The sequence below is a fragment of the Excalfactoria chinensis genome, chromosome 20, assembly GCF_039878825.1.
Source record: "Excalfactoria chinensis isolate bCotChi1 chromosome 20, bCotChi1.hap2, whole genome shotgun sequence".
Taxonomy (NCBI): domain Eukaryota; kingdom Metazoa; phylum Chordata; class Aves; order Galliformes; family Phasianidae; genus Excalfactoria; species Excalfactoria chinensis.
This window is the reverse complement of record NC_092844.1, coordinates 629,492-640,767: the sequence shown is the minus strand read 5'-3', so window position 1 is coordinate 640,767 and position 11,276 is coordinate 629,492. Positions and strand designations below refer to the sequence as shown.

The 11,276-nt window shown below is 56.1% G+C and overlaps 2 protein-coding genes across 2 annotated transcripts; one reads left to right on the top strand and one right to left on the bottom strand.

Moving 5' to 3' along the window:
• Positions 1 to 1,022: 1,022 nt before the first annotated feature.
• C20H1orf50 (chromosome 20 C1orf50 homolog) lies at positions 1,023 to 4,953 on the bottom strand. The gene is made up of 4 exons (XM_072354314.1): positions 4,770 to 4,953; positions 3,873 to 3,959; positions 2,678 to 2,809; positions 1,023 to 1,991 (listed from the first exon to the last, which is right to left on the bottom strand). The coding sequence occupies exons 1-4, from the start codon at positions 4,902 to 4,904 to the stop codon at positions 1,809 to 1,811; spliced, it is 537 nt and encodes a 178-aa protein (XP_072210415.1). The 5' UTR covers positions 4,905 to 4,953; the 3' UTR covers positions 1,023 to 1,808.
• A 110-nt stretch (positions 4,954 to 5,063) lies between these two features.
• P3H1 (prolyl 3-hydroxylase 1) lies at positions 5,064 to 11,126 on the top strand. Its single transcript, XM_072354307.1, has 15 exons — positions 5,064 to 5,553; positions 6,040 to 6,192; positions 6,339 to 6,528; positions 6,978 to 7,109; positions 7,928 to 8,067; positions 8,219 to 8,308; positions 8,425 to 8,477; positions 8,795 to 8,916; positions 9,014 to 9,141; positions 9,226 to 9,321; positions 9,395 to 9,545; positions 9,816 to 9,933; positions 10,129 to 10,204; positions 10,351 to 10,491; positions 10,586 to 11,126. The coding sequence occupies exons 1-15, from the start codon at positions 5,101 to 5,103 to the stop codon at positions 10,727 to 10,729; spliced, it is 2,187 nt and encodes a 728-aa protein (XP_072210408.1). The 5' UTR covers positions 5,064 to 5,100; the 3' UTR covers positions 10,730 to 11,126.
• The last annotated feature ends 150 nt before the right edge of the window (positions 11,127 to 11,276 follow it).

Sequence of the window (11,276 nt, the reverse complement as noted above, 5' to 3'; positions counted from 1 at the left end):
GGGCCTCCTCTCTAGTGCTGCATCTCACCGACTCCTCCCAGCCGCTGTTCGGCGCCTCGTTCCTAACGCAATTCCCACCCTATGGATCCAAAAATGCATTAAGGGCTTGGGGCAGGCTGAGCCAAGAAGAGGCACCCAAAGGCCCAGAGGCACCCAGGGATCCCTCCATAAGCTTCATCAGAGACCCCTCCATAAGCTGTATCAGCACCGTCTCCTCCATTCTCTTGCAATAAACGCATTACAGAGATGCAATCCCGCTGCAGCATCGCGTTCTCAGGTGCAGGTGCTGCAGGAGGCTGCTCAGGTCCTGCCATCAGCTGCCTACATCACCCCGCATGGGCTGCTCCGCTCTGCAGTGCTGCCTCACCTCCCTGCCTGCAGCACAATGCAATGCTGGGTGTGCCACGCTGGTGCAAGCCCATTGCTTGTTGGGGATGCAGAACGGGCAGGCAAGATGGGCAGCAAATGGTTAGGATGGAGAAGTAGGTGACAGCAAACCTCCAAAGAGCAGGAGAGCTAAAAGAGGCACTGATGTTCACTGAATTGAGGATCCCCCCTACCCAGCACAAACATGCTGGCGCAGAGCACAGGCCAGCAAGTGCTGGCACCCAAAGGAACCGCAGCAGGGCAGCAGTTATAGGGCACAGAGGGTCAGAAGGCTTTGCTGGAGAAGTGAAATCCTGCCCAAGTCCAACATAAGGAACCACAAGCGGAGGCAGCAACCAGCACCGCATTCCTTTGTGTGTGTACATCAGCTTACAGCTCTTAACGATGGGAAACAGATAAAACTGGGGCAGGAACACCTTCTTCCCAGAGAAGCATAAATCACAGACGAAGGTCTCTGATGTTGCTGTAATTAGCACTACGGCAAAACCCATGCAGTAATTAACTTTCTCCTTTTCAGATTTAATAACATGCAGTAAAATAAGACCTGGGGGTGATAAAACATGCAGGGGGGGGGGGGAAGCACCCTATCAAATTAGGCACTTGTGACTTGATAAGGAATTAATTACACCCTGGCCTAATAATAACAACACATTGCTTTTAATTTGCCCAGTGCTCTAAGTGAGGGAGGGTGCGCTGGGAAAAGCTTCTTCCAAAATCCTACAATGACTCTGAGAAGATTTCTGCCAGCCAGAAAGAAGCACAGCAGGATGGGGCCGGGCTGATGGCAGCACTGTAACAGAAGCCTTGTGTGCAGACAAGATGCAGGTGAGCTGAGGGAGAATCCAGGGCTGCAGCATCCCCATCTTCAGGTCTCAAGCCAGGCACCAAAACCCCTTCTGCTGCAGGGCATGGGCCAGGAGCACTACTTGGTCTAAGGTGAACAAATCCACACTAGAAAGGGAAGAAAGAACAGACCTCCTTGCATGCAATTTTGACAGTTCTTCCTAAACATATGTGTTATAATGAGGGCCAAAATCCAGACCTGAAATCACTACCTGCCACACACAGTCCCAGTGAGGCAAGCCAGAGCCAGATGGGTAGGACATATTTTACAGCGCTATCAATCCGCCCCAAGCACATCTGCTTTTTGCCCCAAGTCCTTTTGAAATTACTCCATCTGATATCATCTGCCTCTTGTTACAGCTTGGCATAAGTCAACGAAATAAGCTACTTGATTACTAGAAAATCCAGTAAGACTGAATTCAGAATTAGTCTTATTAAAGCAAAGAGCAAGTACTGGCAGCATCAGCATTTTCATTTCTTGGTCTCTTTCCTTGCCCTGCCTTTGGCAACGCTCAGGTACTGCCTGTCCTCAGGCATTAGCTCTGTTCAGAGGTCCTGTATGGCCACCACACTTTGCATCACTTGGTGAGGCCCTGGAAGTTGGGCTCTGTACACGGGGGTAGCGCTGCCTGCTGGCTCAGCAGCTTCTCCAAGATGTTTATTTCAGCATCTCGTCGCTCAACGTCCTCAAGAGGCGTCCAGGACATGTCGTGTTGGAGCTTATAGGCACCGAGAAACTCATGGGGGCTGGTCCCCCACTCCTGAAAGAGAAAGAAGAAACATGCATTGCTATCAGATTTCCCTTGGAACCAGACTGTGCTGATAGTCTCAGCCTCCTGGCCCACCACCTTCAAGGTAGTCCCAGCTACACAGATGTCCCACTTCCTAACCTAAAAATAGGATTAACTACCCTGAGTCTAAGACCAGTTAAGGCACAGTACAGTGCTGCTGACACAGGGAGGTCTGGGGACACAGTATCACCCTGCAGAGCTCCTCCACCTTGCTTGTTGCTGTTTTCTCTGGTCTTCACCCTGTGCATTAATAAATGGGTGACCTGCAAGAAAGACACCTCCAACAGTAACTCAAGAGGAGAGTCATTCCCATTTCCCATAGAAACAAAACACCAAGCTGCAAACCGTCTTAACCCCTGGGTTAAAGCACCTGAGAAAACTGCTGCCAAAAACCACAGCAGACAGGGAAGGCCCAGGACACGTTTGCACTTTGCTGCTTTCAGAAACAGAATGGCAGAGACTGAATTGAGGTCTACCTGTCAAAGATCTTGCCCACCTTAAACCAGCAGATAACTCAGACCAAGAAACTCAACTGGGCGCAGGTGTGTGAATGGCTCCATCAAGCCACTGCTTTTGTCTGAGTTCCAGAAGTGCCCAAGTACCAGAAATTAGGTCCTTTTCCCTTCTCTGCTTCCCAAGAAGCTGCTGCCACACACCTTAGGAGACAGGATGGAGAAGTACTTTTGGCCACTCTCCCTCCTATACAAGTAGTAAATGTTTCCTGGCTTCTTCACTAAGTTGCAGGCCACGTGGTGCAGGTCAGCATCCCTGTTAGCATCTTCCAAAACCTAAAAACACATTTAAAATTACCACATTTCAAATATAACCAATTACTTCTTATAACTTCCACACACACTTACTGCATCTCAGCCAGAGCCCACGAGGCTCTGCTCTCCTAGTACAACTCTTGCTTCATCCCAACACCTGCCCCACAGAGCAGATGCTTTCCAAAGAGCCATTTATTTTCTTCAAGTTTTCCTCTGCTGAACTACATTCTGGGACTCCTGTACCCCTCCACAGAGGTACAGGTACCTCCAAACAGCAGCAAACTGTTCACAACCCCAGGTTCACCTCTGCCCCAGGCCCCACCATGGGCTGGAGTCATTCCTTGTCTTCACACACAATCAGACCCTGGGAATTTCCCTGCTGAAGTAAACTGGGGAAGGCACAGCAAGCACAGAGGAACTCAGCTCCCCAGCTGCAGCTCTTAATGACGGCACGACATAATTGGCTTGATGACAGTGGGCCAGCTGCAGTGACCAGTAGGTCCTTTCTCACTCCATAACTTGTTTTTGGTTCTGTGATCACACATGTAGGGGTGAAGACAAAATGGAAGAGGACAGCTGAGCACTGCTGGGTTGACAGCCAGGATCAACTGCTTTGGCAACTGAGCTGGGACAAACTCAAAAGCGGAGACACACCCAAACCTCAGAGCAAAGCTCGTCTTTTCTGATTCACCTCAGAGTGACCACCCAGAGTCACACTGTCACCCTGCTGCACCAGCTCCTCCTGGGAGCACATCGTACAGTGACAGGAGTTTTCTGTCACAGTCATAACTGACATCCCAGCTGCTGTGGGCTGACCATCAGCTCCCATCCCTCCTTTGAAAGGGCTAAGTGCACCTGACATAAGTTCACCCTGATATGCAGAGTAAGGCAAAGCCCCCAAAACATCCCTCACGCCCCCAGTTGACACCAAACAGAGAACCCTGGCTGTCACCCCTCTCAATCTTCTCTACTTGGCTTCAGGCAATGATTCACAACCAGCCCACAGCTTTTCCCAAATGCCTAACGGCCAAGAAAAAGCAAACCTTTATCCTCGTTTCCTTCCTGCCACTGGATGCATCCTCACCTTCCGAGCCTGCTCCTGCAAGCACCGGATCTGCTCAGCAATGACAGTCAGCTTGTTGCAGGCGTTGGCTCGAACAAATTCATCTGCCTGCAAGAGACAGAGGGGTTAATAAGGATGAATGCAGCCAGGGCCCTGTGGACATTTCCACACTGGGGAAGCAATGGTTGCAACCTTGCATTAACAGAGGACTAATACGAGCTGCACAGGGAGCTCTGAGCCCCCCAGCACTCTGTGCCTGGTGGGGGGACACCACAGCACCCCCAGACAGAGGGGTACACAGATGCAGACCAGGGGGAGGCACAGTGGGCAGGACATGGGCAGCAGGACAGAGATGGACCAAAAAGGAGTGGGATGTCCTGAGAAAAGGCAGAAGGATTTACAGGTAGGTGTTTGGAAAGGCGGTAGGAGGACACACTGGGAGGCAATGGAAAAGAACAGCAGGAAATACCAAGACCCACTGTTGAATCTATACCCCTACCTATAGGCCTATCTATAGGCCCCTACCACCCTGAACCATTCTGTGACCCTCTGCCAAGGCGGCAGGCAGCAGCACACGGCAGGGCAACGGGCCATACAAGAACACACAGGGACGGTCCAGCAGGACGCACCGGGACGGGCAGGGAAGGACAGTGAGGCATAAAAGGGTGCACGGGGGGGAGCGGCAAGAAACACTGGGAGGCACCGGAGCCACGGCGGGACCCATTGGAGAACCTGTGTCGGTGGAGGACAGGGAAGGGTTGGAGCTGGGCGATGTGCGGGTACCCGAGCCGTTCTGTAACCCTACAACACGGCACACCGCGCCGCGGGACGCTGACGGGAAGCCGCGGGACACCGAGTGCCCGCACGGCCTCAGCTCCAGCACAGCCGCTTCTCGGGGGGACCGTGCCCGGCCCTCACCTGCTGCACCTGCCGGGCCAGCGCCACCAAGTCCCCCGGGTCCCCGACACGGGCGGCCCGCCCGGCGCTGCCTTCCACCAAGGCCAAAGCCAGGCCCGCGCTACCACCACCATCCTCCCCTCCTACGGCCGCCATAACCCAGCTCCCCACCACTTCCGCTCAAGGCGGAACTTCCGGCGTGGGCGTGGCCAGCATCAGCGGACGGGGCGGGCCTAAAGCTGCGCGGATGCGTTGTGGGCGTGGTCAGGTGGGGGCGTGGTCAGCGGGAGGGGGCGTGTCCATGTGTAGGGGGCGTGTCCTGGCTCGGAGCCGGGCGGGCGCAGGCTGTGCTATGGCGTTGCTGCTGCCGCTGCTGCCGCTGCTGGTCTGTGCGGCGGGACCGCCCGGCCCGCTGGGCCCATCGCAGCACCCCGAACATTCCGAGCCCCCGCTGCCCGTCGAGCCCCCGGACGCGCTTTTCGCTGCCGGCGCCGAGGCGTACGCGCGGGGGGACTGGCCCGCCGTGGTGCTGCAGATGGAGCGGGCGCTGCGGGCCCGCGCCGCTATCCGAACTCGATCGGTTCGGTGCCGCCTGCGCTGCGCCAACGGCACCGCGGTGGTACCGACCGACGGACTCGAGCCGGCTCTCCGCGATCTGCTGTTCTTCCGAGGGCTGCTGCGGCGCGCCGCCTGCCTACGGGGCTGCGGGCCCACCCAGCCCTCCCGGTACCGGCTGGGAGAGGAGCTGGAGCGAGAGTTCCGCAAGCGGAGCCCCTACAACTACCTCCAGGTCGCCTACTTCAAGGTACGGCCCCGAAGGAGATGAGATCCCGGGGCGGGGAGGGGGGTAAGATTGGGGAGTCCGGGAGGGGTCCGGAGATGCGATCCGACCGCAGCGGAACCCGCGAGTGGAGGGGCGGGCGGGGAGGGGGCGGGCAGCCGGGATGGGAGTGATGCTGGGGGACGGGGAGGCGGCCCCGGGCCCTCCTCCCATCCCTCCCCTGCTCCCCCCGCAGTGCCACGTCGGGACCTGGCTGGGGCCTGCCGCACCCGGGCCGGGGGGGGGGGGAAGCCATCCACAGCCCCGCACATGCTCAGTACTGGGACCCCCATACACGGCACTGGACCCTCACTCCCGGTACTGGGATCCCACACTTCATATTGGGACCCCTACACCCAGCATTGACCCGGTGTGGGGGCTGGGGGGAAACGTGCACGCTCAGGATAGCCCTTTGTATCTGGAGGAGTCCCTAGAGCTGGGGTCCCTCACCCAGCCCCTGCCCTCCCCCAGATCAATAAGGTGGCAAATGCCGTGGCTGCAGCCCACACCTTCTTCGTGGCCAACCCCGAGCACGTGGAGATGAAGCAGAACCTGGAGTACTACCAGATGATGGCAGGAGTCAAGGAGTCCGACTTTGCTGACCTGGAGGCCAGACCCCACATGGTGGGTGCCCCGTCCTCATGTTGGGTTTTACCCCAAAACTGCATTTTGTTGGCTGGGAATATGGCAGCGCTCATTAAATACCTGCCCAGGGCTGGGTGTGGGGAGGGGGCAGCTTCATGCTCACAGCTCTGCCTGGCTCCCTGCAGACAGAGTTCCGCCTGGGTGTCCGGTTCTACAGCGAGGAGCAGCCTGCAGCTGCTGTCCTGCACCTGGAGAAGGCACTGGAGGAATACTTTGTGGCAGACACTGAGTGCCGTGCTCTCTGTGAGGGGCCCTATGACTATGAAGGCTACAACTACCTGGAGTACAATGCAGACCTGTTTCAGGCCATGACAGGTGGGAGCAAAATTCCCTATGGGCTGAGCACACCTTTTATCCAAGCCCTGACCATGCTGCCTGGAGCTGGGGGTGCCCCATCCTTGGAGGTGTCCAAGGCCATGGATGGGACCCTGGGCAGCCTGACCTGGTGAAGAGCAACCATCGCATGGCTGGGGGTTTGATCATTAAAATCCCCTCAGGTCTAAGCCATTCTGTGATCCACATAGATTTCTCTATGGGTCTCCCAGGACCCCCTCCCCATTTCCAGAGGGACATGGAGAAGGGTTCACCAAGGCACAGGGCTGGGAGGCTGAGACTCACAGGAGGAACACCACCCTCCTTTATGGGACCATCCCTGGGGGTCTCCAGTGCTTCAAGCTGGTGGTTGGAGCAGGGACCCCACGATGTCTCATGCACCAGCTCTTTGGTGACCCCAAGCAGTGACATGGGATTTTTTTCTCCATCAGATCACTACATGCAGGTGCTGAGCTGCAAGCAGGGCTGTGTCACAGAGCTCGCCTTGCAACCTGGCCGGGAGAAGCCCCTGGAGGATTTCCTGCCCTCACATTTCAACTACTTGCAGTTTGCCTACTACAACAGTAAGCAGCTCATTGCTTCATCCTCCAATGGCCAGGGCTCCTGGCACTGCTCACATCAACACTAGTATCATGCTGTGAGCATAAAGGCTCATGGATGGCAGTGTGACTTAGGAGAGCTGTCTTGCTGCCCTCTGTTACAGTGAGCCTCCATGCTGCTCAAATGCCACATTCCTATGCAGTTTCACTACAGCCTGGAGAGGCATTTTATTCTCCTGCCAGCTTTCTGCCTCACATCCAAACAAAAGAGGCACTCCGCCCCTCCAGGAGATCTTGTTATAACCCAGGCAAATGAATATTATCTTGTTTTGTTCTCCTTGTTAGAAAAAAAATGGAACTATTTCTTTGCAAATTCCCCCAGGGGGATTAAAAAACAAACAAACAGCCAAAGCTGAACTCCAAGGAGATTGAAAGGATGAAATACTGTAGATGAAAGTAGGTCAGAGTGTTATAGTGGCTGGAAATTGCAGGTTAGCATGGAAATGGTTGGGTGTTACTGTCTGGAAATAGGCTCTAAGATATATTTTCCAAGCATGAAAGCTCCTCAACCAGTGGCACTGATTGCTGCTGAGGTGGGGGAGCACCTCACGCTGTTTATTTCCCTTTGTGTCAGCAGTTATCTTTGCTTCAGAGTATCTGCTTAAAGGGAGGCCCTTGGCAGATTTGAGCTTTCTCTGTTGTTTCTCCCCTGCATCCCCATTTACTTTGTCCCCTATCAAACTCCCATCATCCTCCCCAGCAGTGGACTGTGCCTGTGCCAGAGCTGGGCACCAGTGAGGCAGAGAGAAGACGTGCTCTAATGGTTCTGTTTCTCTTTCCAGATGGGAATTATGAAAAAGCTATTGAATGTGCCAAAACATACTTGCTTTTCTTCCCAAACGATGAGGTGATGAACCAGAATTTGGCCTATTACACTGCCGTCCTGGGAGAAGACCTGGCCAGGCCCATTGAGCCCCGAAAGGTGGGTGACCATTGGGACAAGCCAGCATAGGATGGATTCTGTCCTTTCAGGGCTCTGAGCCCTAGCACAGGTTTTGTGGGCTGATCTGGGTTGGGTTGCAGTGCAGACAGCAGGTGGGAGAGCTGCCCTGACCCCTCTGCCCCTCACCCAGGAGATCCAGGCGTACCGCCAGCGAAGCCTCATGGAGAAGGAGCTGCTGTTCTTCAGCTATGATGTGTTTGGGATCCCATTTGTGGACCCGGTGAGTGGCACCGCACTAAGACTGGTGGCAGCTGGAGGGACATGTCTGCAGGAGAAGGGATGTGGTATCAGAGGCAGGTCCTCATCCAGCTACTGATGCTGTCCTTGTGGCTGCAGGACACGTGGACACCTGAAGAGGTGATACCAAAGAGGCTGCGAGAGAAACAAAAGTGAGTGTTTGGCCAGCTGCCATTGGGGGGGCAGCCAACGGGGGCACCTCTCTGCTTTCCTTGGGCTCAAGACAGCAATCACAGAGGGAATTATTTGATGCTGGGGCTGGGAGAGGCTGCTGGAGGGCAGAGCTTGGTCCTTGGATCACCCCAAGCTGCTCGGGGTAGGGGGTGAGGACTGAGCTGAGATGACGCCTTCACGCCTTGGGCTTTGTCAGCAGCCCTAAGACACAACTTGTCCTGTCCTTGCCTTGGCATGCCTTCTTCCCGACTTGGGGACAGTGGGGCAGTGGAGCTGATGGCCACTGTGTGCCCAGGGTGGAGCGGGAGACAGCAGCACGTATCTCTGAGGAGATCGGCAACCTGATGAAGGAGATCGAGACGCTGGTGGAGGAGAAGGCAAAGGAGTCTGCAGAAATGAGCAAGTTCATCCGAGAAGGTGCGGGGAGCTCCAGGTCCCGGTGCCAACCTGAAGTCCCTCAGCGCTGCCCCCAGTCCCATCCGTATTCCCTCCTGATCCCAAACCTGTGCTGCAGGTGGCCCTTTGTTGTACGAGGGAGCCAGCGTCACCATGAACTCCAAAAGCCTGAATGGGTCTCAGCGTGTTGTGGTGGATGGGGTCCTCTCAGCTGAGGAGTGCCGGGAGCTGCAGAGACTCACCAACGTGAGCACGGGGATGCAGGGATGCTGAAGGGTCGCATCCTGTGTCTCAGAAATCAGGTGGGATAACGTTGGCTGGGCTTTGCAGGCAGCAGCCTCGGCAGGGGATGGCTATCGTGGGAAGACGTCGCCTCACACCCCCAGTGAGACCTTCTATGGCGTCACCGTCCTGAAGGCCCTCAAGGTTAGCATGGCTGAGGGTACCTGGGGCTGCTGCCCCGCTGCAGCTGAGCCCACGTGCTGTCTGTCCCCTGCAGCTGGGCCAGGAGGGCAAGGTGCCCCTGCAGAGTGCCCACCTCTACTACAACGTGACGGAGAAGGTGCGGCACATGATGGAGTCCTACTTCCGCCTGGAGGTCCCGCTCCATTTCTCCTACTCACACCTGGTGTGTCGCACAGCCATCGATGGTGAGCATGGCCCCGAAGGACTGCTCTGCAAAGGGATGCAAAGCCCCTTCACCCAATGCCCAGGACCCTTTCTGAGAAGGAATTGTTCCTAATATGCAGCTTGAACCTCCCCTGGTGTAACTTGAGGCCATCTCCTCTTGTCCTGTTGCTGTTACCTGGGAGCAGAGGCCAACCCCACCTCATCCCAACATCCACACACACAGTGTTTGGGGACAGACCCTGTTCCCATACATACAGAGCACAGATGCATAACCTCTTTTTACACCCTAGAGAAGCAAGAAGGCCGCAGTGACAACAGCCATGAGGTGCATGTGGACAACTGCATCCTCAACGCGGAGGCCCTGGTGTGTGTGAAGGAGCCACCAGCCTACACCTTCCGGGATTACAGGTACCGAGGTGTCCGTGGGGCTGAGCTGCCCTCCTGAGGCTGTTAGCCTTAGCAGTCCTGAGGTGAGAAGCAGGGCAGAAGGGCAGCCCAGCTCCAGCTCTCTTGCCTTGGTCCCTTGCTGTGTTTGTGGGTCAGGGTTTGGGTGGCTGAGCTGCCTGGAGTGAAGGGTGTTAGCTTATTCCCTGCTTTCTTTAGTGCCATCCTCTACCTCAACGGGGACTTTGAAGGGGGAGCTTTCTACTTCACAGAGCTGGATGCCAAGACGCAGACTGTAAGTAGCTGGGCTCCACGCACAGCCTGCTGCCAAGCCTTACTCCATCCCTGGGGAAAGTCCTTTGTGCCAGTGCAAGGGGTGAATGTGGGTTTGGGGCTGGCTCCCCCTGTGTCCCCATGGTGCAGCAGGGTCTCTTCTCACAGGCAGAGGTGCAGCCCCAGTGTGGCCGTGCCGTGGGCTTCTCCTCTGGTTCAGAGAACCCCCACGGGGTGAAGGCTGTGACCAAAGGCCAACGCTGTGCCATTGCCCTCTGGTTCACCCTGGACCCACGGCACAGCGAGCGGGTAAGAACCTCACCGCGCTCCATGGGCAGCAGGAGGGTTTTGGGGGCTGCCCTTTGTGGAAGGGGAAGGGGATGATGTTAATTCTGACCCACAGGAGCGCGTGCAGGCGGACGATTTGGTGAAGATGCTTTTCAGGACGGAAGAGGTGGATTTGCTGCAGGAGACGAGCACGGAGCAGGAGCCAACGGCTGCCACCAGCACTGCTGGCTTCCATGCGGCAGGGAAGGATGAACTGTGATAATCCTCATGCAGGGTCCCGGCCCTGTCAGGGCCAGCAACACCAGCTTCGTGCCATTTGGGACATAGCTGCAGCCATGTGGCTTTGGCTGCTCAGCCCTGGGCTGCAGGCTGGGCCCTACTTCATGGTGTGGCATGGAGAGCTCCGTGGCTCCCAGCCCTGCTGTGGAGCTGCCACCAACCTCAAGATATGCAGCCAGACTTTGGGAGTGGATAAGGGTGAGGAACATGGGGAAAAGGGAGGGATGATTTTTAGAGCTGAGGACCTGGTGCCATGGTAGCAGCTGGGAGGGCTGGAGCCACACTAAATGTGCCTTTCTGCTTTGTTTGAGCCCACTCCCCACCACAGCTATTTAAGTGCCTTCTGCAGAGGACTGGTGAATAAAGGTGTCTTTTCCAAAAGCCCAGCTGTGGGTGCATCCTTGCAGCCATCCTGGTGCCCAGGGGAGGGCAGCAGCCCCGCACTGCTGGGAGTGGAAACACTGGCATTGCATATCTATCAGCGTATACAGAGCTGTGGTTTTCTGCCCAGCAGTGCTGGTGATGGG

Bases quoted from the DNA above. Each gene is read 5' to 3' on its own strand.
- P3H1 (XM_072354307.1), top strand. From the start codon at position 5,101: ATGGCGTTGCTGCTGCCGCTGCTGCCGCTGCTGGTCTGTGCGGCGGGA. The intron at 6,193-6,338 runs GTGGGTGCCCCG...GGCTCCCTGCAG, and splicing joins TGGAGGCCAGACCCCACATG to ACAGAGTTCCGCCTGGGTGT. The intron at 10,205-10,350 runs GTAAGTAGCTGG...CTCTTCTCACAG, and splicing joins TGGATGCCAAGACGCAGACT to GCAGAGGTGCAGCCCCAGTG.
- C20H1orf50 (XM_072354314.1), bottom strand. From the start codon at position 4,904: ATGGCGGCCGTAGGAGGGGAGGATGGTGGTGGTAGCGCGGGCCTGGCT. The intron at 3,960-4,769 runs GTGAGGGCCGGG...TGTCTCTTGCAG, and splicing joins TGGCCCGGCAGGTGCAGCAG to GCAGATGAATTTGTTCGAGC. The intron at 1,992-2,677 runs GTGTGTGGCAGC...TTTCTCTTTCAG, and splicing joins TCTCCATCCTGTCTCCTAAG to GAGTGGGGGACCAGCCCCCA.